Source organism: Aptenodytes forsteri, unplaced genomic scaffold (genome assembly GCF_000699145.1).
Source record: "Aptenodytes forsteri isolate BGI_AS27 unplaced genomic scaffold, ASM69914v1 Scaffold33, whole genome shotgun sequence".
NCBI classification, from domain to species: Eukaryota; Metazoa; Chordata; class Aves; order Sphenisciformes; family Spheniscidae; genus Aptenodytes; species Aptenodytes forsteri.
The window spans coordinates 6919555-6945509 of NW_008795037.1; the positions used below are offsets into that span (position 1 = coordinate 6919555).

Here is a 25955-nt window from a genome sequence, read left to right on the forward strand (position 1 = left end):
CTGTGCAAATGCCACCTTGGATAAAGGCCCAGACAACTTGAAAGAGACCTTAAAAAACCCACCCCCCAGTCTGACAAGTATTTACTGAGTCAGATTTTCAGAGGGATCACCGTTAGTTAAATTTTAAGTGAAACAATGGCTTCCTATTTATTAAAACACCTTATTCTGGTGGGATTAAAATAGATTATGAAGTATCCTACTTTGATGTGGGTCTTGAGAGTATAGAATTCCTTCTCATGAACTGTTTTTATCTTTTATAACACACGGTTGAAAGTACGCATCTTAACTAGGTATCAGCAGTCTTCCTGATTCCCTGGAGATTGTAGTTTCAAAATAGATGGCCTCAGAGATAAAAATATGCAGCACTTGCTTACTACTTGAACTGAACACTTTGGCACAAATTTATTTCCTTTGTTAAGGGCGCTTTAAAATTAGCAAGCTTGATCGATTATTCCACTGAGTTGAGTAAGATACCTTGGATGAAAATCCTGGTATGTTGTAGGTTTTACAGGAAGTAGTCTGGCTCATTCTACTGCTACTGTGCGATAGGTTTATAAGACTTTATCTCACTGAAGAAAAAATATAAACTGAAGTCTGTATTTTTCAGACCCACTCTATCTATGATATAATAATAAGGTGAGACTAAAACCACAAACTGTCCAAAGTAGGAAGAAAGTCATCACATTTTCTTGTCTTTTTGTGGCCAAAAAGATCACTAGCTTTAAAACAAGCATACAGTGTTATGCTATCGCCTTTATTCCCACCTGCAATTATAGCTAGCGGTTTTCCTTTAAAACACAGAGGAAAAACCAGTTCTGCCACAGGAAGCATTGCATTTTATGAAGTCTCAGGTTTTAATTTGCCCTGAGGGTTAAAAATGAAGATATTTGTTCAATGCAGGACTCCTGCCATGCGTGGCTCCTATAAGCCTGCTTTTGCTGTAGTCATGTAGTCAGCTGAACATTACTAAGGAAAATCACTACATCATTCATTCACAAGCTGGGAAGGGAAATATTCCTGCTGACTCATGCTTATAAGTATTTTCCTTGCTCCGCCTCCATTCATTTCAGCTCCTCCTCTCCTCTCTTAGTGCTGGTAGCCTACTATATTTAAACAGCTGTCTTAGAGCAGAGGCAGGATTCAAGGCTTGTAGTTTGGTTGGCTTTCCTGACTGTACAGGCATTTTCATAAAGATCTTCTCATCGGACCTGCTGCTAAAGGTAAGAAGGCTGTAAGTAAATGTCTGGCATACTGTAACATTGCTTTCTGAGTATCACAGGGGTGTTTTTAGAAAGGTATTACTTTTATGTACCATAAAGGTGAATTTTCCACATACTTTGTGTTTCTGGGGTAACTGGCCTGGCACATAAGAGTGCTAATGCAAGTGGAGGGGGAAAAACAAACTTCTGAAACTTGTAGGCAAGTATAAAATATAAAAGCTATTGAGATTTCTGTTTTTTTAAAAGCACTAATGAATTAAAGTTTAAAAACTGCTGGTGAAATGAATGGGTTGATGAAGAAAAGAAGCTGAAGAAAACTGTTGCATTTGTGTTGGCATTGTTCTTGTTTAAACCTGAGTGTCATGGTAGCTCTTTCAGTCTCTTCCATTATTTATATATGCTGACTGCACTGCTCTTGAACTCTCCCCTTGTGCTGTACAGGCCACTCTTGGTGGTCCTTAGTTGAGCAAAAGTCTCATTGGTGTTATAGGGAGAGCTACTTGCATATGGCTGATATAACTTGACTTTTTATTTCTGCTAAAGATCATTTAGTGTCATTGTCTTGCTAAGTGCATATTTGCTTTTTCTTTTACACACTTAAAACATGTTTCAATCATGCAGCCTGAAACTACTAGGGGCCACGCTGACCGACTTTATGTGAGTTATAGTCCCTCTAGGCTTAAGGCTGTGTCAGGAAGGTATGCAGAGTTTGGCCCAGAATGAGCTGGGTGCTTTTCCAAGCCAGAACAATTACGTAACATCACATAGACACTGAAATGCTTTGGAAGCAGCGAGGAGATAAATTGTGGAGCTTGCAGCATGCTCCCAAATGAAGAGGAGGAAAGAGACACCCGTTTAAAGTAGGAAGCCTAAAGCAGGAGCCAAAACAGGGATCAGTGTCACTAAGCTGACTAAGTTTTAGTGCCCAGCAGCCTACTCTACATAAAAGGAGGGTGAGAAGAGCAGTCTTGGTTTTTTTGCTAGCTCAGGCTTTCTCTTGCTGCTAACTAGTTCTATATAGATTTGAAATGAACTTCGATGTCCTGTATGCTTTCCAATAGCTTCTGCAAGAACAGGCTTTCATCTGCTACACTGTATTAGCTGTACAGGTTATGGAGGTATATGTGGTCCCTTGATTCTAAGATTGCCAAAAAAAAAAAAATATCCACCTTTACTTCTAATGGCAGGAAAAGTGAACATTTGGCCTAAATGCCTGAGGTGCTAGGTGCTCTGAGCTCAGTTTTGCCCCCAGAAGTCAAACATTTAAATGGCAGGAAAAGTGAACATTTGGCCTGAAACCGAAATGCCTGAGGTGCTCTGAGCTCAGTTTTGCCCCCAGAAGTCAAACATTTAGCCTACAGGATGGGAATAGCTATAAACAGGTTCGACATCTAGTTCACTTTCTACTTAAAAAGAAGAATTATTAACTATGAATTATAGAGATAGCAACTATAGGATATGGAAGGGACTTCTCCCATTTGTAGAGACATGCTAGCATAAACAGAAGCATCTCTGATGGTTAATCTTGTGTTGATAGAATTGTCCAGTGTCAAAACTTCAGGAAACAAAGCGTGTAGCACTAAAATGGTCATTGTGGGGTTTTGTGAACCCAGATCCTGAATAAAACCATGGCCAAAAATGGTCATGTATGTGCATGGATCTAGTAATTTCATCAGAATAACAATTGTGTTCCTCCTAATTAGGGTTTGGTTTAATTCCAGCAAATGCTCCTTTTTGATGTGTCAGAAGGTACAGAATGGAGGAGGAGGGTGAAATGAGGAGAGTGTTATCAGTGAGCCTGCGGCTGCTGGCTTTGCTCTCTATCAGGGTGGGGTAGGGTGGCATACTGCAATGGCCAGGAGCCAAGGCAACCTTCCTCTAAAGCAAAAAAGACTGCCAGGCTGACTTCTACCATCTTGTGCCTTTTTTGTCCTCTTCAGGCTCCTCCAGAAAAATGCTCGCACACAATGGCATGACTTTGCGCCCAAGTCTTACAAACAGGCTTGCAGGCTCGTTATTTATATGCTGGCTTTGCTGCTCTCCTGGAACTGTTGCCATGTGCTGTACTGGGTTGGTTCAGCAGTCCTTGCTTCCAGCAAAAATCCCACGGATGTTGCTGGGTTACCACTGTCTACAGAGCGCATACAGTCTTTCCGTGCATGCTGCTGCAGAGTGCTATGAGGCAGAAACCTGGAAGATTGCTTCCAGAGATCTTGCTTCCCTCTTCCAGACTCCCAATAGTTTCATAGAAATAAGATGTGCACTCTGTGTTAGGAAAAATTAATAAGAACTTGTGTTCTTGCGTAGTACAGCCATGGAAAGGGATTTATTTGTTACCATGGAGAAGAAACGTCTGCTAACCTTTGGATAGGTACTGTGGTTTAGCTGGTTTGAGGGGGATACCTTACTGGTCACATCAGTGTCCTGTTCCTTTGGTGTCTCTGGCCATCCCAGATGCTACTGCTGAATTCTACCAATTGCGACTCTGGAGCTTTGTAGTAGGGAATTATTTGGGGGTAAATTTACACAACAATCTGCTGAAGGTGGTGCAGGTTTTGGTTCATGTGGCAGAACCTACCCAAAAGGCTGGGGAAATACTTGGGCAGTTAGGCTGTGCTCCTGCAGCTACCAGGGTTGGGTTAAACATGCCTTAAGGGGTTAATGCATGCCTCGGTATGGACAGAACGCACGGAAGTGTTCATCTTCCGTAGTGTATGCATCTACCTTCGAGTCTCAATTAAACTGGGAACCTAAGTTTCCTTGAAATCCAACTCTCTTCAAAGCTGGATGCCTGAAATGACTTAAATTAGAAAGCACGACTATTATGTCTTTTAAGTGGTTCTTGCCCTGTCAGGCAAAATGCATGAGTCTCTTAGACTAATGCTTAGTTAAGTGGTAATAGGCAACCAGTAAGTGTTACTAAACTGTCATCCAAAAATTTGGACAAAGCTGCTAGTTTTGAATTCAACTTGTAAGCCTTATGTGCCTCTACTTGGATGAACCCAGTCCTCTTGGAATAACTCTGTCTAGTCCAGCAATGGCTGTATATTGGTGTATGAGAATTGTCATAGAATCATAGAATCATTGAGGTTGGAAAAGACCTCTAAGATCATTGAGTCCAACCGTCAACCCAACACCACCACCCACTAAACCATGTCCCTAAGCGCCTCATCTACTCGTCTTTTAAATCCCTCCAGGGATGGTGACTCACCCACTTCCCGGGGCAGCCTGTTCCAATGTTTAACCACTCTTTCAGTAAAGACATTTTTCCTCACGTCCAATCTAAACCTCCCCTGGCGCAACTTGAGGCCATTTCCTCTCGTCCTATCGCTTGTTACTTGGGAGAAGAGACCGACCCCCACCTCGCTACAACCGCCTTTCAGGTAGTTGTAGAGAGTGATGAGGTCTCCCCTCAGCCTCCTTTTCTCCAGGCTAAACAACCCCAGTTCCCTCAGCCGCTCCTCATAAGACCTGTTCTCCAGACCCCTCACCAGCCTCGTTGCCCTTCTCTGGACACGCTCCAGCACCTCGACGTCCTTCTTGTAGTGAGGGGCCCAAAACTGAACACAGTATTCGAGGTGCAGCCTCACCAGTGCCAAGTACAGGGGCACGATCACATCCCTACTCCTGCTGGCCACACTATTTCTGATACAGGCCAGGATGCCATTGGCCTTCTTGGCCGCCTGGGCACACTGCCGGCTCATGTTCAGCCGGCTGTCGACCAGCACCCCCAGGTCCTTTTCCGCTGGGCAGCTTTCCAGCCACTCTTCCCCAAGCCTGTAGCGCTGCATGGGGTTGTTGTGGCCAAAGTGCCGGACCCGGCACGTGGCCTTGTTGAATCTCATACAGTTAACATACATTGTCACATCCTTGCAGGCAAATGCACTTACAAGACTCCTCCTGAAGCCTGGGATTCTGCAAATCCTAAACTCACCTGTGGTTTTCTGGCTGCTCATTCAATCACCAGGGTCTTTCCACTTTACTGTAGTTGCTGGTGATGTAAATGTCAGGCTTAAAGTGTAGCATTACACTTGCAGGATGACATTTGCTGCAATACCTGTGTCAAAGGCAGTGATGTGCCAGACCTTATGGGAGCGTGCACTGTGCTTGCCAAAGACCTTTCTGTGCTTGAAAAGGGTGTGGAGAGCATGCACCACTGAACAAAGTCATGCCATTCAGTGAATTTTTACTTAGCTTTCCAAAATGAGAGTAATGTTTTTAGAAAAGACTGTGTTCTCTGTAGAATAACTTAAAAACTTGTGCTGAATTTTGAAAATTTCACTTTTACTATGATAAAAATAACTTTTTAACTTCTCTAGATTAGTGACAGTATGGTTGAATTCCCTGGAAAATGAAAGAAGTCATTATTTGACATGGTAGGATTCCTGCAGGAATGGCAAAGAACTTTGATTGAATATCCACACAACAATCACATGAGTTTTGTGGATTCCATTCTAATGACACCTTATTCTCCAAGATAATAATTTGTTGTATATTTTCTTTAAAGACTTGTTGTTATTTACTTGTTCAGACCTAGAACTCTCTAGTTTCTGGAAAATTAAGAAAGAAGGTTCAGGAACTAAACTAGCAGTTCCCAAAAAACCCTTTAGTGACGGAATGGCACATATTTGAAAATGCAGGCAAGAGATTTCCAGTCTTTGGGCCAAAGTCTTGAGTGAGGTTTGCTCTACTTATAAATAAATGCACAAGTTGCTTTAAAAAGTACAAAGCATTCATGAATGGGTTCATGATAATTATGGCAATAATTTTTTCTACACACTATGGGCAAAAGCAAAGTTTTCTTTAACAAGCTGCAACACATCAGTCACTGTAGTCAGAGAGTTACTGAAGCTGCCAGCTGTTCTGGAGGGCCTGGAATTTGTGTGTGGAAGAGAAAGATAAGGGTCCTCTCCCTTTTTTATGGTATAATCAGGGAATCATCCTTCGGTTTTGGGGGCAGGAGGAGAAGATAAGCAGGCCTGTCCTGAGTGTGGAAGTGTAATGTGATGGTCTGCAATGCAAGGATAATACTTTAGATCAGCCTGGGTTTGTAGGCTATAAAAAGTCCTGTGTTTTGTCAAAAAAGCAAATAATTCAAAACTTACTTGTTTTAACAGGTAGACTCCAGGACCTAAATGCTTCCGGACTGGAAGATGTATGCGTTATTGAACAGACCCCAAAATAAGAGTGGGTCCAAGCCACTGCCTGTTGTGATCATAGGTAAGTTTGCTGCTGCCAGCATTGCTATTTTCTCTAGTGCTGTTGTTGCTTTGGACTTGCTGTCTTCAGCTCTTGTTCCGTGTGTTCTTACTCAAACCAGAAATGCCTGGCCACTGTTTCTGACTCCTTTCCCTGAAAACCAAACTTTCTCTAGTACTAAGAGAAAGACCACTAAGAATTGTGGGAAGTAGGGAACCAGGTATTTGACAAACTAAAACACATACCTCTTTGTTAATAGAAAAATTGGTAACCTTTTGGGCATCAGTTCAGCTGGGCCTGGTTTTTCTCTGTTGGGTATTTAGAAGGGTTTGAAACCTTTTCACTCCAGATAGTTAACTTGCTGTGAAGTGATTATCTGTAGTGCTTGAATTGGAGGTGTGTTTATGTGATCTTTTTTCCCCATTGTGTGTGATTAGAAAGTGCTTCAGATGTTGTTAAAGTTTCGTGACAATTTTTACTGATTTCTTTTAAAAAGCAAGTCAGCTACGCTGATTTTATACAGATTTAATAGAATGGTAAAAAGCTGTGGGTTTTCTCCTAGTTTAGAAAACAGGTTATGTAGTAACTATCTTGTCTTCCTTGCAAGAGGGGAGCTTTGTAATGTGAGGTGATTCTTGGAGCAAAGCACAAGTAGTCATGTCAGTGCCTTCCCCTCTGTGAGCGATTGTGAGCTGCGCTCGAGCGCAGGTGTTGGACCCTGTTCATCTGAGCATGTGTTTAAATGCCTCATAGAGCTGGGTTCCTTCCTTATCTCTCATCTAATTTATAGCCCCCAAGAAAGCTAGTCCAAAGTTAGCGCACCACATAAATCACACTTAATCCTTGCTAACAGTGAGTTTGAGAAGGACACTACTACCAGCAGGTTCTAGTCTGAGAGTGACTTTGTACTGCCCAGTTGTACAAGTCTTTAGGTGGGAGGGAGGATATTTTGGTACATCCCTAGTGCACCTATACAGGGACCCAATGTGGATATATCACTAAAGCCTCACAAGCATCAGTGTGAAGATGTGCACTCTGAGGAGGCTGTTGGACTGAAGCTGCTGTTTCACTGCAGCTGGACATTGCACACAGGTTCCAGCTACTTCCCCAGGCTCTGCTCCGAGAAGGCTGTGGACTCCCTCTGCTGTGCTGGCAGCCTCATGAAAGCAGTTGCTTTCTAGAATAGTTTGAGCCCCAGAAGCAGCTGTGCTTGTGACCATCCATATCAAACTTAGGTGTGGTTCAGAGTAAGTACTCTGTGTGGGTTGCTAGGTGGTGTGGGCTCAAATGATGAAGTTTGGCTTAAACACCTCCTTGTACTTCCTAAAGCAAAGGAGTAAGCTGAAAGGTGTTACATTTTACTGTAGCTGCAGTTTAGTTTGCTTTTAATTTCTGTTGCTGTTGGTTTTAGATAACTTTCCTGCAAGTGGAATATTCCAAACACTGACCTGCAGCTGCTGATCCTCGCTCAGCACAGCAGACTTTGGCCCCAGCCGTGGCACGTACTGCCCTTCACATAGCTCAGCTCGCTGTTAGCGTTACAGCCTGAGCCTCCCTCTATCTCAAATCCCCAAGAAGCAGCCTTTGCTCCAGTCACTCATACATGCAGCACGGGCACTGGGTCAACACAGCCTGCTGCAGGCTGCTGTGTCACTTCAGCTCTCCTCCCCTACATCGTCACTGCATTATGTAATGGCGGTTAGCCACATACTAGTGAGCAGCAAAGCCTGAGCAGCCAGAGAAGCTGACACCTAGTTATGCAGACACTGTAAAATACTAAACATACTGGAGAACAGCCATGTGAAAACTTTCCACGGGCTACTCTCACTTGGCTTTGGAGTCACATATATCAAGTTTTTCCACTGGCTGTTGGGTGGTCAGCAGGCATCCAGCAACCTGTTCAAAGTGCTGTATTCTCGGGGGGGTGTCTTGGCGTGGCAGAGAGACTTTTTTTTCCTTAACACACTGCCTGCGGTACCATGGTAGGGCCGGTTCCCATTTGAAAGTGTCCTCAAGACCCATTAGTCAAAACTGCTATTGCCAGATATCCCTTATTAGATGGGATTTCTTACTGAGCAGAGCTGTTTCCCCTTCCTTTTAATAGTCACTCTCTTTTCTGGACTTACTCTGTATCTGTGCACAGTGAACTACTCTGCACTGGTGTGAAATGTGCATCCAGGAGAGCTGAGACCCCCAACCAGTATGTGACCAGTTTCTAAACCTTTAAAGAAGTTAATGAGCAGTAACTCAATCCGTCAGCATGCTAGAGACATCAAGCTTCAGGTGAGGTTAACCTCTGGCTTGTTTAGCTCAATGTCTTTTCAGCAAGTTCTGAAGACCTTGCAATGCAAAGAGATGCAACTGAGGAGGAGAAGGGCAGATAAGGGTAAAACAACTTCCCCAACTCCATCCAATAGGTCAGTGGTCAACCTGGAATAGAAAGTCCCCTGGTTCGTCAGCATGCTAGAGACATCAAGCTTCAGGTGAGGTTAACCTCTGGCTTGTTTAGCTCAATGTCTTTTCAGCAAGTTCTGAAGACCTTGCAATGCAAAGAGATGCAACTGAGGAGGAGAAGGGCAGATAAGGGTAAAACAACTTCCCCAACTCCATCCAATAGGTCAGTGGTCAACCTGGAATAGAAAGTCCCCTGTATTGGCAGCAGTGCCTTATCCTTTGAATTGGTCTGGATATTAGAAACACTTCTCAAAGGGCTGCTCTATCTGCAGGAGTATAAATTCTTTTCCATTGTGTCTTTTTAGGGAATGGACCTTCAGGAATCTGTCTCTCATATTTGCTGTCAGGCTACATCCCTTACTTCAAAAGAGACTCTCTTCATCCTCATCCCATTCTTCAGAGGAAACTGGAAGAGGCACCAGATGTCTCCATTTTGGACCAGGTTCGTGTAAAGAGAAACAGTATAACATTATAGTAAAGCATCCTAGGGGTATATTGTAAATGATAACCTCATTTGAATTTTCAAAGTACACAGACAGAATGAGCCTTAACCAAAGTACTTTTAGTTGTCCAGATCTCCCTTGTATGAAATGTCAGCATTGGGTCCTTGGGCAATAACAGGGTCTGTGTGCCGGTAAACGAGCTTCATAGAACACCAAAACCACTGACTGGAAATACTGGAGTAACAAGCAGTCTGCTGCCTGGCAGGACATGCATTTTGAGCATCCGATCTGCCTCTCTCTAGGATTTGGAGTATCTGTCTGAAGGCTTGGAGGGACGATCCCACAGCCCTGTGGCTCTTCTGTTTGATACTCTTCAGCGTCCAGACACAGACTTTGGTGGAACAGCAGAATCTGTCCTCACTTGGTGGCATGAGACCAACAGAGCCGTCCCCCACCTGGTCCTTGGCAGAAACGCTCCTGGAGGTGCCTGGCATGTATGTGAATTGAAGCCTGACTGCTTAGGTCTGCATGTTGTAAGATAGCCAAATGTGTTGACTGGAGAGGCAAAAGCTCCTCTAATATGCCAGTCAGCCACGATTGATGTTATGTATATAAACAAGCAGAAGTTTAAAAGGAAGAAAAGCATGAGAGGCATTTATATTTCCAGTCTGTTGTTCTCTTTGGACAACATGGATGGTTTCATCCATGACGGCAGATCAGAGGAAATCACTGATTTCATGATCTGTGCCATATTGAAATATGACAAAATTGCATTTCACTTCTTACATTAAATAACTAAAAGTCATTTTACTGTGTTTCTTGTTCCAGTCTATTGAGGGCTCTATGATTACCTTGAGCAGAGGGGAATGGATGGGACTCCCAGATCTCCCATTCAAGGACTGGCTAAAGCAAAAGAGGAGGTAAGATATCTATGATGTGATTATTTGCAAACATCCGGAGGTTATTTGGGAGCCTGGAGTGGAGTGGACTTCCTGAATGTAGCCACCCATCTGTTACGGATGATTCTAGTGAGAGAAAGGACACTCTCCCACCCCCCCAGTAAAAATCACTGAATGCAGAATGGATTTGGGTAAAGTTGCAGTGCTACTCAGAATGTGTCCTTCTCAACACCCACTGGGGAGATGGATCACAGTGACCATGAGTTCTGAATAAAGCTTGGAAAAGGCATGGTCATCTGACTTCTGTGTCTACTGCTGCTGTCCCTAATGACAAGTATAATCAGCTGAGCTACTGTGCTGTCTCTGAGGTGCTTCTGCTCTTGAGGTGTGTAACAGTTAATCTTAAAAAGTCCAGGAGTTAAAAATGGAATAGAGGCAAGATGTGAGAGGAAGGCATAAATGAGGAACCATGTTCTTAGGGATGGGATTCATGCTAGAGAAAGCTGCCTCTGTCCAACAGCTTGTGGACCTGAGTGTTAGCTCTATGTACCAGGAATAACTTTGCTGAAGTCAGGGAAACTAGTTAAATCTTCTCTGGTAGTGCCAGGATAGATGGCTCTAGGATACATTCAGTGGAAGAGGGGAGAAATTCCAGTCTCTTACTTAACTGCTGCTTGACCTTTGTTTCTACTTATTACAGAGGCCTCAGAAACAATAGAGCCACAGCAGAAGACATTGCTCAATATTACCAACACTATGTGATGAAGAAAGGACTGCAGAAGAATTTCAGATGTGGTACTGTTGTGACCTCTGTGAGGAAAGTGAGTGCAGAGAGCATCTCCAACCACGCACAGAAAGATCTGCAGGAGAATAGTGACTCACTCTGGAACTTCAATGAGAAAAGAACGGAGGTCTTTCAGGTGGATGGATTTTTCAAAACTGTGAAAGGTGATAAAGAGCCCTTCTCCGTCTATGCAGAGAATGTGGTCTTAGCTACAGGAACATATGATAGTCCTACTTGGCTTGGGGTCAAGGGAGAGAACCTTTCCTATGTCCATCACCAGCTGTCTGCCCTAGAGGAAGCAGTGAAGAACAGCAGCATTGGCATCATGTCAGATCCGGTCTTGATCGTAGGTGCTGGTCTGACAGCCGCTGATGCGATTCTCTTTGCTCACCATTGCAATATTCCAGTAATCCATGTTTTTCGGAGACGAGTCAGCGATCCGGGTCTTATTTTTAACCAGCTCCCCAAAATGATGTACCCTGAATACCACAAAGTCCATCAGATGATGAAAGAACAGTCAGCTGCTTGTGCTGGGCCCTATGACTGTTACATTAGCCTTCCTGAACATCATGTGCTATCCTTCGGCAAGGACAAGAAATGTCTCTTTCAAGACAAGAATGGCTACCAGAAAGTTTATAAAATTTCCATGGCTCTTGTTCTAACTGGCTCAAACCCCAACCTCTCCTTTCTGCCAAATAATGGCATTGACTTGGCAATGGACAGTGACCAACCAGTCAATCCAAAGAGGAATCCCATAGATGTTGACCCATTCACCTATGAATGCACTCAGGAGAAAGGGCTTTATGCTCTAGGACCTCTAGCTGGAGATAACTTTGTACGCTTTGTACAGGGAGGTGCTCTGGCTGTTGCCAGCTCTCTGTTAAAGAAAGCAAACAAAAATCCCCCCTAACAAAAAAAAATCCCTACGCTAAATGTGTCTGAATGGGTTACTGCTGTTTTCTTAGAGAAGCAAGTCATCTGATTGGTTACATCCTCAAATGTAAAGCCTACTCCTGGTATTCTCCAAGGTTATGCAGAGAGTTACTAAGTTCTCGCTGAGTTATTTGAGAAGATTAAGTCACCAAATACAGAGTGGGTTTTACACACAGCAGTACCTTCAATCCCTGGGGATTCAGCTCCTTTCCTGCATAGCTGTGCATGAAGGCTGCAGGGGCTTTGAATCTTGCGCCTGGAAAAGTAAGGGGCAAGATAGTGATTGCTCTTCTATGTAACACCTTCCAGGTTGCTGAAAATTGAATTTGGAAATAATTAACATTGATTGTTCCCTGACAGCAGGCTGACAACCCTGTGTCTGTCAGTGTCTTACAGTGTTTTTTCATGAAACAAAGTAAGCCAACGTGGTTTTATTTGCTCCTGTGGCTCAGCTGTATGTTCTTATTAGACCAGAAATCACTGAAAGATGCTGCAGGCACCTCTCTGGCACATGAAGTGGTACTCTGCCAATAAAAACTGACACAGAAACAGTCAAAACTGTGTTGTCTCACTGACACCAGCAACAAGTAATATCTTTTTAATCAAGAGATTCCTGTGATGGTTTTTTCTCCTTTTTGGGAAGGAATGGTACTGATTTACAAACACTTGGTTTGCCATCTTGCAGCTTTCCACTTTCTAAATCCTAAAACCGCCGTAGCCAAATTCTTGGCAGCTGCTGTAGAGACAGCAGAAATAAAGGGGAGCTACTGGTCTGTCTTGTAACTGCCCAGGGGGGCAGTTATGGGGCTTCTGCACAGAGTATTTCAGAAAGACACAATATGTTATATATTGTGTGAATTTCTAATGTAATGTGTTGTGGTGTTTTTTTTTTTTTTAAAGAATACTATTTGTGTAAAGGGAAAATTGGCACAGTCACTTTTTGATAGTTTTATGCTATATATAGCAATTTTTTATACTAGTTTTCTAAAAGATTTTTATTGGCAAAATATTTTGTTACAGGCTTTCAGTCAGTGAATGAGCTGGGGTGGGTGGAAATGATGCCTTATGCTGCAAACAGCATTCTCAACAGACCTACAAGGCCTTTCATACCTCTTACGGGAAAAATCAGAGTCATAGCTAATCTTATGTGATGTAAAGACAGACTCTGCTCCCTGTGCTGCACTGAAACTCACTGACATGCCAGGATGCTTGCACATGTCTCTGGAAAGCTGAGAATGTGGAGACAGTAGCTGTTTGTAAATGAATCAGCCTCAATTTGAGATGTGTTAAGGAGCTTTTCTGGTGTTGCTGTATCACACTTGAGTATTTTTGCCACTGACAATTCTTGTATGAAATTTTTCAATAAAGTGACTTCAGACTTAGTCTGTGTTTGTTTTTTAACTCTGACTTTGAATCTTTGACCCAGAGAAGATCTAATGAACTGTTCATCGGCTTCCTGGCAAGCACCAGGGTGTGGTTTGTGCCTGCTAAATCCTGCATCTTTCCGCTCCCTAGGAGCACAACACTATGGATTTGCTTTCTGTGTATCTTCCTCTCTCCAGTAGGATGGAGAACCCTTGTAGAGTGCTTTGGCAGTGTCCATCTCTTGTGAGGCTAAAACACAATACCAAACCAAGCTATTTGCCAAGCATGTTCTTGCCTAGGGGATCTTAGATCTCTTTCCTGTTACCTGCTGTCTTCTCCTGTCTGGAAAAATCCCAAATCAGGGCCTAGTCCAGTAAGTCAATAAGACAGTTTAGATCAGAAGGGGTATTTGAAGGTCTCTAGTGCAACCCCACTAAAACAGGGCAAGCTTTGAAGTTAGACCTGGTTGCTCACTGCCTTGTTGGGGAAAGCTTTGAACATCTCACAGGATGGAGGTTGCACTGTTGACATTGATTGCCCCGTTCAACATTTGACCACCTTTGTTGTTGAGAATTTGGGGTGTTTTCTGAACTAGTTGAAGTGTCCCTATTGCAGCTTATCTACTGCCTCTTGCGTTCTTTTGTGGTTGGTTTGGTTGGTTTTTTCCCCACTGCACAGCTCTGAGAAGAGTCTGGCTCAATGTGTTAAAACACCAATCCTCATTCTTCTCTGAAGGCTCAGACTGGAGGGTCCTCAGGATTTTGTGGGCACAGAAGTGTGGTGTGGATGAGTTTCCTGGTCTGTGTAATTGCTCACTGGCCAGAGGGGTAGCAATGCCCCCAGGGATCTCTTTGGCAGCATTGCTCTAAATGAGGTGGTAGTTGTTCCCCTGAATCTGTTTTCCTGGCAATATGGGGATTCCTGAGTATGGATAATGTGGTCCTGTGCCATCTTACCTGTTTTTGGTACGCCCCAGGAGAGATGAGCTGATACTCCTTTCACCCTACCTTATGCTCTTCTTAGGAGCTTATGTCCCAAGCAGTGCAGGATTGTGCTGTTCCTCTCCTGCAGCTGACCTTTGCTAGAAAAAAAAGTCAGTGATCAATGTTCACCTTTCTAAAAATACCATTTTCAGCTAGGTCTCAAATTCCTGCATCAAAAGCAAATGAAGCGGAGAACAAAAGCCAAAGGGCATCTTAAAAAAACAAGGGGCATCTGAGTGTGCTGGGAATAAGGGCATAAGGTTGGTGTCGAGTGAAATGCTGCTCTTCCCATCACTGAGATCAAAGTCACAGTGTTCATGCTGATCGTTCCTGTATCCCATATTGCATTACGGTGATCTAATTTGCCCTGCACCGGGGAGCTCCTAACTAGGGCAGCAGCCCGTGCCTGCGTTGGGGGAGCTTGGGTGACCGTGTTCTAAATAGCCGGCTTTCTTGCCCAAGAGGGATGAGCTGATTGCCTGCCCTGTGTAGGACCGGAAAGGGAAGTGGTTTTTCACGACTGATGCTTAGAAAATATCCTACATTCTGCCCTGGAGGGACATCAAAGCAGAGGATCTCAATAGCAGAAGTGGTGGTTTACTCTTCAACAAGTCCTCAGGGCAAGGCTGCCACAGTGCTAATCCAAGTTGTTATTCGGTTCTCCGTATCCAGGGAGGCAAATGTGAATTATTGTTCCAAAACAATCAGCCGTGAGAGTCAACAGATACCAGCTTTGTTATGTGTGGGATTCACCCGTGCATTATAACCTTGACCTACAGCATGCGATAGGACCAGGAAAAAAAATAGTCTCCTGGGCCTTCTGCACATCACGCACCACCGATGGGAGTGACACAGCTTTGTCAGGCGAGATACTAAACGCTTTCACCACCCTTTCCATTGCTGCACGTGAGGCCCAGCTGGGAGGTTACCTTGGTGAGTTAGCTAGCTATTTAAACTTGGAGACCACTCTGCTTCTTTTCTCTGTACCTTGCAAGTCCTTTGGTGTCTTCTCCATGCTGCCCAGTGGGAACCTTCTGCAGCCACAGTGACCAGGGCAGGTCAGTCTGGGAAGCCTCAAGCAACTCCCTGCTCTGCTCAATTCGGATAGAGCAGCTTTATTTTTTTTCACACCTCTGGCTGCTGCTAAGAGGTGATGTTCGTCACTCCACAACAAGGGCTCCACATCAGGCACCCATTTTCCGTCCTTCAGGGCTCCTCAGCCTCCTTTGGATTCCTCCCTGAACCGATCAGTCCCCAGTTTGTGTCTTTGCAGAACAAGTTCCTGAGACCCGCTGGCACTTGCCAGGAACAATTATGCGCCCAGAACAGAAACAAGGACTTGAAATCTACCAGCGAGACAAAAATAGAGAATTGTGGGTTTTTTGATTTTATTGTGCTAGTGAGTCCTTGTAGTCAAGGCTAATGCGTTTTAAACAAATATGCTTGCGGGTGTGGCAGAACTGACTGTACAAGTCTAAACTCAGGTACCTTTTATTATGCAATTAACGTACAAACTTACTGCTTCTACTTTTTGCTTTGGTGAAGGACTTAGGAGTTACCAGAGCATGTACGTTGTGAGCTTTTGCTTCTTAAATGAAGGGAAGGGTATCCTCTTTCTAAAAAGAGCCATCGTTTACGTATCATCTGGATTGAAATCTTTTCAGTAAAATAGTCTTGGGAACCCCTTTAGTTGTTCAGCATTCACTTTTTTCGGACACACTTCTGTCTTTGAGCACAGAACTAAATCCAGCCACATCTTGGCCAGACCACTCTATTTAAAAGGTCTACAGAGCATTACGATACGTTGCAAGTCCGATGATTGCCTAAGTCTGAGCTTTATAAGGACCCCTAGGGAGCTGTCAGACTGTTGCAGACTGTGGTGGCTTAAATTAACCTGCTTTATTTGTGAAATACAGATATTTGTGTGCAGGCCAGCAGCCAGCGCATCACTGCTAACCGACAGCTTCTGAGGTTGTGCTAAGCTGCTTGTAATTGGGGGGCACTTGGAGGGTGGACAGTGGCGGGGGGGGGGGGTGTCTTCTAGCAGAAGAGGTTTCAAGTTGGAACCAAGCCTGGAGGCTCCAGGGAAAGTCATCTGACTTCCAGAGCTCTGAAGCAAGCCACGAGGGTCGAAGCAAGGTCCTGGCTAGAGGGTGGCTAAGTGGGGAGCAAGAAAAGGGAGCGCAAATTTTGTTGCTGTTGTTGGCTGGATCCTGCCTTCTGCCAGAGCCCAGAAATCTGCACGGATCCGCTGTCCAGGAGGAGTTTCCTTTGCCGTCCCTGGGGATCAAGCCCTGAGGGCCAGGACAAAACCTGGATCCTCTGCTGTACAGCTCGGAGGCAGAGAGATTCTGCTCCGGCGTGGGAAGGAAAATGTCTCACGGTATTCCTGCCCTTGGCCGTATGAATACACCCTTCTGCTCCGTATGCGCACCCATATTACAAAGCTTGGCTCGGAGAACCAGGGCCTGCTAATGTATCGATTTACAGGAGTCTGTCTGAGGAGGGGCAGAGCAGGCAGCTCCCGTGAACTTTCTGCAAGGGAAGCAGAATGGATTTTGTTTTCCAGCCCAATTTTTGCTGGTTGGATTCATTTCTTGGAAGCGCTGTTGACGGTTCTGCCTGATTTTATGGCTACACCGCAGCAAGTTGGAAACAAGGGAAAGGAGGGGAATCCCGAGCCAGGCAGCATGCATGCACGGGCAGCATGGCCCTGCTCCGTAACCCGCATCACCGCCAGCCGGGAAACCCTGTTGGGAAGGTGCAAGCACTATTTATTTAAGATATTTACCCCGCAGGTGAATTTCCACATCTCAGTCTCACCGGAAGCGAAGGGGCTGGTGAAATAACCACAGGGACTACCTTTACGAACTGGGATGCAGCTGCGAAGTGCTGCAGTCCCCGTGGCAGCCGGCTGAGCCGGGGTGTTTGATTACAGCCTGGCTATCTCCGGGGGTAAACAGAGCTGGTTTGGCCACGGTGTTAGACCGGAGCCAGGTCAGAGGGGGGTTGCTCGGTGAAATAGTGGCTAACTGCAAGCCAGGAATGAAGAAGCGGTTCAACGGGGGTTGTGAGCGTGTAAAGTTACTGCTGATGACGAAGTGCGGATTTTGGGATATTATATTGGGTAAGTCTCCAAATTTGAGTTGTGCTTTTATAGGCCGCTGAACCTTTTGCCAGGGAGGCAAACTTTAACCAGAGGACAAGCGAAGGGCAGGATGAAATCATTCCTTTAATGGCAAAGAAATAGAAAACCAGGAGAGCTGTGCTTTTTTATGAGACCACAGACACAGTTTCAGACCTAAAACATTCATTCCTTTTGAGAGCTGGCCCAGCGGAGCAAACCTCATTTGCAACTTGGCATTAATACCCGAGTTATCCAGTATTACCGTAACTCCGAGTCAGCAGAGGTCTCAGAGGCATAGATAGCTTTCAAAGCTAATAAACTGACCGATAGATCCTTCAGCTGAAAAAGCCGGGGAATTTGTATGTCAAAAAAAAATTCCTTGTGTTTTTCTGGGGTAATAAATGGACTTTTCAGTTTAAACTTTAGGGTCTAGCAAAACCAAACAAATGACAAAGTGGTGGGATGCTGAATGCGGATGCCCCAGTGGCTGCAGTGCCAGCAGCACCGCGGGCTGTGCTGGATTGAGCCCATCCCTCACAGGGCATCCTGCTCGGGGACCAAAGGGGACACAGGGGCTGTACGGCCTCATCCAGCTGGGAGGAAAGCGGTACGCGTGATGGGCATCATGACATGGAGGGGGGGTGGGAGGTTTGTCTTCCCAAGCTGCAACAGTGGCTGCAAAAAAAAGATGAACAACGAGACAAGTTGCACGAAGTTAACTTAGCAGTGTCATTTCTAAGCAAATTTGAACTGGTGGAAAGTTTATGCCGTGTGAATCCCCTGTGCTGTGCAGCTGAGGTTTCTTATTCTTCTCCTTTTTTTTTAATCTGGTTGCTGGGATGCCAGTGCTGGATTTACTGTTTGATCGAACCGCAGCCTGGGAAAAGAAGCAGCGGCAGCAGATGCTGACATGTTGTGGCTCCGGGCTAGAGGGATTTCACAGCCGATGCTTCTGAACAGCTTTGCGGGTTGGACGTGCTCTGGGCTCGCTCCCATGAGGGTGGTGGGTGGCAGCCCTGCCTGCAGCTGGCAGCCCTCCCCAGGGCATGTGTGGGTGTTTGCGTGGGTCTGGGGGCCGTACAGATGGGAGAGGTTCGGCAGGGTCTGACCCTGCATGTGGAAAATGCCAGGAAAGGGAAACCGGAGATATGGGGTATCCACTCCCCAGCAGTTTTCCTGCAGCTGGTTGGGAAGGACGGTGTCGGCACCCAGAAAGGCGAGAGCCCGTCCTGGGTGCTACAGTGGGAGCACCGACGCCAAGCTCAGATGTTGCAATCAAAGTTTTTCCTGAGCCATTTCCAGCACCTGTTTGCCAACCTCCCTTTCACAGGTGTTGCTGGAGCAGCTTTTCTGTAAATGCTGCTCTTGTCACGGCATCTCTGGCAGCTGCCCAGGAAATTAAGGCGATTAATGAGCAGTAAGACACACGAGCAGTGAGAGAGAAGGGCAGCATTTCGTATGAATGAGTTACACATGATTGACACTGCCTGAAGTAACCTATTTGCAGAAACATACCTCATCCCCCGTATTGCACTTTCACGAAGTTTAAGCAAAAGAGATTTCTCAGGAGCATGAATAACTGGCAGTATTTTTGCTGGCTGGAGTATAACTAAGATGGCTTAAGGCAGCGTGTTAAAGCAGGCAGCATGCAACCTCTGTGATATATTGACCTGGTCAGCTGTGTAATAGTAAGAAGGTTTTCTCCCCTGAAAACAAAAGCTTTAAAATCCTCCCTCTGTTTTACATAGAGGTGGAAGTAAGACCTTTGGAAATTTTTCATTAGAAACAGAGACAGAAACCAGTGTTCAATTGGGGATTTATAGCAGAACCTCAGACGCAGCACTCTGACATTGCAATGAACACTGTAAGCTCTGGGATTTTAGGGTGGATTTCTGGTTCCCTTTTTGGTTAGCGCTTCCATCTCAAGGCTAAGAGACATTTCCAGATTTGTGTTTTACCGGAACTGGTTTCTTCCCCTGCATAATTCTGGTTTTGGTGAACTGGTGTTTGCAAGAAGCAGAAGAAGTTCCCGGGCAATGCTGTGGAGGTCTGCAGCAACTACTTGTACCATTTTATAGTTAAGGTGACTGTCATCCTGAGGTTGATATAAATAAGTTCACGTTCCTGAAAATATAAATATTTAAATAAGTATTTTTCAGGAAGATGGAGAAGCAAGTGTCTGAGAAAAAGATAAAGTTATACAAACGAATGTTATCTGTCTGATGTAACACTCCAAATACTTCATCCACTGAGTAATCTGGATATTGCATAATGGGGGGGAGCTGGACGAGAGCTGGCCAAGTGAAATGTTCTCACATTCAGACAAGGAAACAAAGAAAAGGAAACAAAGGAAACAAAGGAAAGCAAATCAAAGGAAGGTAGAATTGCCCGTTCCCAGGCTGCCTGTCCCCTGTGACCTTCTTTGCTCTCTGTTACATCCATTTCCAACAAAAGGCGCCTTTTTTTTCCCCCTTCCTTTAAACAATATAATGGATACCCCTCCATCCGTGTGCTGGGAAATGACTCGCTGCAGAGGAAGCGCTGGGGCTCCGCTGCAGCAGATCCCCGTTTGCAAGCGGAGCATGTGCCGCTTTCCCAGCATTAGGTGAAGAAAGTTGCGGGGCTTTGAAAGCAGTCCCGCAGCTGAAACAATAAAGTCTTACTCCGGTTGAAAATCATTATGGATGAACCATCTTTACCCCTTTCCTCATGTGAGCAGTCCCAATAGTCTTTGAATATTGCACTGATCGGGGAAGCAAAAATGCACGGGATAAAAGTGCTTATTCTGTTAAGGGCTGAGTGACTGAGCCCCAAATTCTCACTCTTTCCGAGGCTAGACGGTCCCAACGGCCCCTGCTTGGTGAAAGAACTAAGCATTTTCCATACGGAAATATAATTTCCATATTCATCTGATTCCCTAATACTCGGATTTGTCAGGATGATATTTCATTAATTATTTACTACTTTCACGTTTATATTACATGGGAAAAGCTCAGCAAGCAGGATGGTCCATTTGATCACGCCTTGGAACTGCCACCTGAATGTGGGTTTTTTTTTTTTCTTTTCTGACAGCTCATCTAGATGAGAAATGCAGCACGTTCGTGGAGGAGGAGCAGTGAGATTATTACAGGGAGCTGGGAAATGATGTTGCTTTTAATTAAAAGTGGCCATTTTCTAGGGATGCTTAACTGCCCTTCACCAACGCCATGCGGCCCTTGGATGAAGCTGGTCCCTGCTGTATTTTTATTCTGGGAAAGGCAGATAGTTTGCTGTGCTTCACTGTCACGCAAAGGTGGTATGTTCAAACTGGCCGTCATGGGAGCCACAGGTGCCTTTTTCTTTCTAGCTCTGCTCTCCTTTTTTGGCTATCATAAACGTTAGCTACATCAAGAACCCCTTCAACGCAGGGCACAGGCGAGCATCCTCGTGCTGATTTAGGAAGCACAGTATTGTATTTATCGCAGCCTGCTTGCCCAGGGTGGGAGTGCTGCGTCCCGCTCCCTGGCCAGCTTACCTCCTAGTGTGATTGCAAACGTAAAAACTTCCCGGTGTGAGCTGGTGCTTGTATTTCAGTAAATATTAAAAGAAATCATTGTTTATTTGTTGAAGGAATGGCCCCAAATACGTCCTGCTGGCAGTATCTAATCCAGCTGCCAGAGCTGGAGGGCACTGCCCATACTTCTAGACATTTTGCAGTTGGTACTGGGCCAGGCTGTAACCCAAGCGTATTGTATCATGAGGGTTGTTTAGAATGTTGGCATGTGAACCATCACGAGAGATCGAGCATGGGCAGCAAGTCATTCAGGAGGAGGATGAGTATGATGGCATTATGTTGTCATAACTCCAACCCCGAAAGTCATCGAGAAAAACCTCCTTTTGGCAGACAGACTCAGAAACATACGGGCCTATTCTTTTAGCCAAAGCTTTTGTATTTTGCCTTAAAAATGGAGCATCCAGCGCTTTTCTGCAGCCTGCCAGGGCAGGTGAGCATTGGTGTCTGTGGTGGGGGGGGTGTAGGAGGCAGCTTTGCTGTCAGGGATGCCGTGATTGCCAGCACGACAGAATATGAGTAAAAGCCATGAGCTAGGGCTGGGGAAGGGGATGGGTTAGTAAGCCAGCATCACCCATATGGTCATTTTCCAAAATCCCAGATGGCTGCCTGGAGCCGGTTCAGAACTGTGACGTGCGTCAAGTTGTAATTCCAACCAAATGCCTCCGGCACCTACGATAATTTACGTCCCTGATCCCTGAATTTCCTAGCAATGAGATTAGTCCCAGCAATAGGCGGTCGGTGCGGCCACGCCAGCCCAGCTGGCCCCGCTCGGGGGCCTCGCAGGCGCACGGGTGCTTTTCACCAAGCTTCGTGGCCTCTCCCAGTCTCGCTCCACCTCTCCCCAAGCCGACGGCCCTGGTGTCCTCCAGCCTGCTGGCTCTTTGGGACCGAACCATGCCTGCTCCTCTCAGGAGCGGTTGTTGGGAGACTCACACCTCCCTGCTGCAATCAAAGTCTTTATATAATTTATGTTTGCAATGGGCCATTAAGTTGTGCCCTGTAATGCTACAAAATAAACAACTCTGGATTATTTTTTTTTGCAAATTTGAGACTAATAGCTAGAAATGCTTCACAACCATAAGGAATGTATAGCGGGACAGGAGCACTGCACTGAGAATCTGTCTGCTGGAGGTGGAATGGTTTTCATGTCTGTAATGGGCTTCTGGAGTCACTTGCCAAAATCTTGGAGGCAAAGGTGAAGCAGTAAATCTGCTGTGACTCAGAGTGTGCACCTGGTAGAGAAACCCTCAGAAACATTACTTCAAGGCACCAGATTTATTCTGGAGACAGCAGGTGAGGCGCATTGGGGAAATCCCTCTAAAATTGCCCAGAAATGAAAGGAACCTAAACGAGGATCCGAAACAACCTATGGATGCAACCCATATACACTGTTTTCTCTGCCAGGAAAAAAACCAGAGACTCAGGTAGTTTATCTAGTTGCAATTTAAGATTTCTGTATTTCTGCAGTCATGGACGCAAGCTTTATTCTGCTATTTAATATAGCCACTCTTCACAAATCTGAAGTGACACCTGAAGAAAACTGCTGGTAGATCTGTCAGCTGGGAGCCTTGTGTCCCGGTACCCAAGATCCCACCCGATGCTTGCGCTTCCTGGAGGCCCATCATGAGAAATGGGCCTCGACCATGTGAGAGTCGGTGCTAAAGAACACGAGAAAGAAACCTCTTCTTTTGAGACAGAGCTTGCTGCAGTGAACTCTGACAATCTGGGTGGTCTAGGAGTCCTTTGCAGTTAGAAGTATAGCACGGTTTCATTTAATAGCTCTATATTTCTGCCATTTTCATGGGAAAAGTCATGTGGTAAATAGCTTCATATTTTTGCTGATGTGTCTCATACTGCATTGTCTCCTACTGAAATATATGGGCCATCAGGTGCACCTAGAAATTGGGAACGAAGGCATCATTGGAAAGACATTACAACAGGTCTTTTACCACTTAAATTTGTGGCTTGCTTTGGATCTTTTTTCCATGATCTTCCAGAAGTTACAAAGTCAGAGTTACCTGGAGTTTAATTGCCACCCTGTGCCTTGCTATCTGAAATCACTAAGTAGCAGACAGAGGAAGGGTAAACCCCTTCGGATAGCTATCACTCGTGCTGGAAGAGGGGTTCCTCTGGAAATCCGTGCCTGGGAGCCCCCAAGAGATGCTGTTCTCTGCTGAGCTGAGGGCTCTGCACGTTGGCCTGGCAGCAGGAGCAGACAGCCCGGGCTTTGCCAGCAATGCTCAGGGCGTTTGCACAGAAACGACGTGGAGATCTTCATCACGATATTTTGGACATCTTATTATATAATTATCTGGGTACGGACTGTACAGACATATTTTCAGGGAGGTGATTATCTGTCTTGCCAATCCCGACTCACCGATCTGGACTTGCACAGGGCAGTAAAGCTGTCGGGACAGGTTTTGCCGGGAAACAGTTTTGGGTTTCTGAAGGTGTGCTGCAACCCCCAATTAAGAGGATAAAACCTGTGTGTGTGACTCAGGATGCAGTTGGCGGTGGGAAGGTCAGAGCTGGGATCTTTCATTTTGGTAAAGGGATGGAGGGTGGCAGGTGGGACGGGGAGGACGGGAGGGTGCCCAGGGGTGCCAGGGTGTTGCACAGAGGCTTTGTGCAAGCAGGGCAGCACCGAGATGGGGGTAGCAAGCTAGTTAAAAAAAGTGATTTTCGGGGTGCCCAAAGTTATTCATAAACTTGCACCAACTTTGTGAATAGCTATGGTTTTTTTAAACTTCCAAGGAGAGACGGGAATACAACTTGAAAAATGTTGATGCATTCAATTAAAACCTCTTTAATCAATATTTTATTTAGGAAACACGAGCATATTATGCTGCAAGGTCTGGTCGAAAACAGGCTTTCAACCCACCCTGAGGTGTCCGTGTGTCCGTCCCGCAGCAGCACAGCTCCCTCTCCCGACTGCAAAGCTCACCGGCACCGAGATGAACAGTTTATTAAGCTCGCTGAGACGGGTTCATTTCTGCAGAGTAAAGGTCCTTTAAAGCGCGAAGGGAAGCATCCCTACCTGCAGGGATGGGCTAGATTAAGAAATCCCAAATCCGTAATTATTTCAGGTTCTCTGTTGAACTGCGTGGCCCAGTGGGACCTCCCCTATCTCCAACCATCTTCTCCAAATCTCATTTAAAGAAAATCACTATTTTACAGAGTGAGGGCTGCTGCCTAAGGAGGGGGCGGTGGGCAGGGTCGTCAGCTGGCAGAGCCTCGGTGCAACGAGTTTCTGACCTTGGCCGCGGCATGCCGCAGCGCTTGGCCGGGCAGCTGCCCTCCCTGCTGCCATCCCGTGTCCCAGGGCTCTGCAGGGACCTTAGCAGTACGGGTACTATGCAAACATGCTTTGTGCCTAAATCGCTGATACACCCATGTGTCAATCTGCGGTGCTCTGACCTTTTAGCCCCCTGAGATGGTTTTAAAGTCTTGATTGTCCACCTTCCTCAACTGTGGATAGCTTAGATTATCCTCAGAAATGTGGTATTTCTGCTTGTACAAGGGCTTGGCAAGCCCTGTTTTTGTTGCCCAAGGCGCTTTAATGCACCAGCTTGGCTATGGATAGCTTGGACGGGAGCATGTCCTTTGAAAACAATATTGGTTTCTTATGCTGCAAACCGAGTGGTCAGCTCCATCCCCAGATGCAGCGTTCAGTTAGGATGCTGTATCTGCGCTGGACTTTGAGAAGCCCACAAAACAGAAAAAGGGATAGGAAGGTGGGCACTGCAAGTAGAAGGAGACACAAACTTCACATACTCATCATCCGTGCTGCGTTACCTGCGTTACCACATGAGCCGTGCGGGATGTGTCGAAGCCCCGCTGGGGAAACGGCCCAAAACTGCCCAAACTGGACTTGTCAGAGGAGCTGTGTTTCAGGCAAGGGGGCATGGGTTGTCGGGGAGCTCCAGCTGGCAAGACGAAGCCCCAGACGTCGCAGACAGCTGAAACACATGTCAGAGCATCACAGCGACCCTCCCGCTGGGACCGTGCTCTCCGGAGCACCGCTGGTCCTGGGCCCATGGGGACTTTTTGTTGCTGTGAGGAGATAAACCATCAGAAAAACACACTTTGCCATAACCCAGTCCCTCCTTGCAGCCTCAGCATCAGGCACTAGATGTCCTTGCATACCATGCCATGGGCGCGCAGCCCTCCGGTGCCACACAGGCTGCAGGCGTGACATTTCCACCAGGGTGATGACCACGGGACAAAGGTGGCCCTTTTCCAGCTCTGGCCTTGCGGGACGGAGGGGACTTCATGGGGGAAAGGCACTTGCTGCTCCGCTCATCTTCACGCTCCCCTGGGGATGCCGGGTCAGGAGCTGCCTCGCTTGGGGGGGGACATTTTCCATGAGATCCCAGCGAGCTCTTGTCCATGCGCATCCCAGCACCTGCAGCTCGAAGTCACTTAATGGTGATCCCATTAAACTATTTCAAGAGCAGGTCTTTGCTGTGGGAAAGTGATAGCTGCCTTGCGGGCCTGCTGATGTCTCAGTGAAACCCATTAAATTACGTGAGTTTGGTCCCAAAGTGGCAAATACAGCAGCATTTTAAAATAGCTTCACAACCAGGAAACCTGATAACGTGTTCATAAAGTGATTTTTTTTGTGTGTCCAGTGATGAGCAGGACTGGAGAAATGGAAGATGTTACTCACCCAAAGTCTTGGTGAATAATTACCGGAGCAGTGTAAGATATAAATAATTTCCCCACTGCTGTCACTTTAAGGACAGCAAATAAGGGCAAATAAAATGCTGTGGGAAAAATGAATGTGCCTGGGGCTTGAGCAGTAAGGAGCAGCCTTGAGTATGCTACTAAATTCATGGTCTGTACATGAAAGGCCGGTTAACTCCTGGGAGTTGCAGTGAATATCCTTTGGGGAGCCCTGACAGACCTCTCCTCCTCGTCACCGGTGCTTGCTGCCGTGCCACATGCTTACCCTGAACCTCATTTATGGTGTGTGCTTGTGGCAGTGATCCCTCG

General features: G+C 45.9%; 1 protein-coding gene across 1 annotated transcript; it reads left to right on the top strand.

Annotated features, from left to right (window-relative positions):
- Positions 1-1096: 1096 nt before the first annotated feature.
- OSGIN1 (oxidative stress induced growth inhibitor 1) lies at positions 1097-13314 on the top strand. Its single transcript, XM_009276746.2, has 6 exons — positions 1097-1220; positions 6338-6440; positions 9179-9315; positions 9619-9810; positions 10145-10236; positions 10916-13314. The coding sequence occupies exons 2-6, from the start codon at positions 6356-6358 to the stop codon at positions 11907-11909; spliced, it is 1500 nt and encodes a 499-aa protein (XP_009275021.1). The 5' UTR covers positions 1097-1220; positions 6338-6355; the 3' UTR covers positions 11910-13314.
- Positions 13315-25955: the final 12641 nt, after the last annotated feature.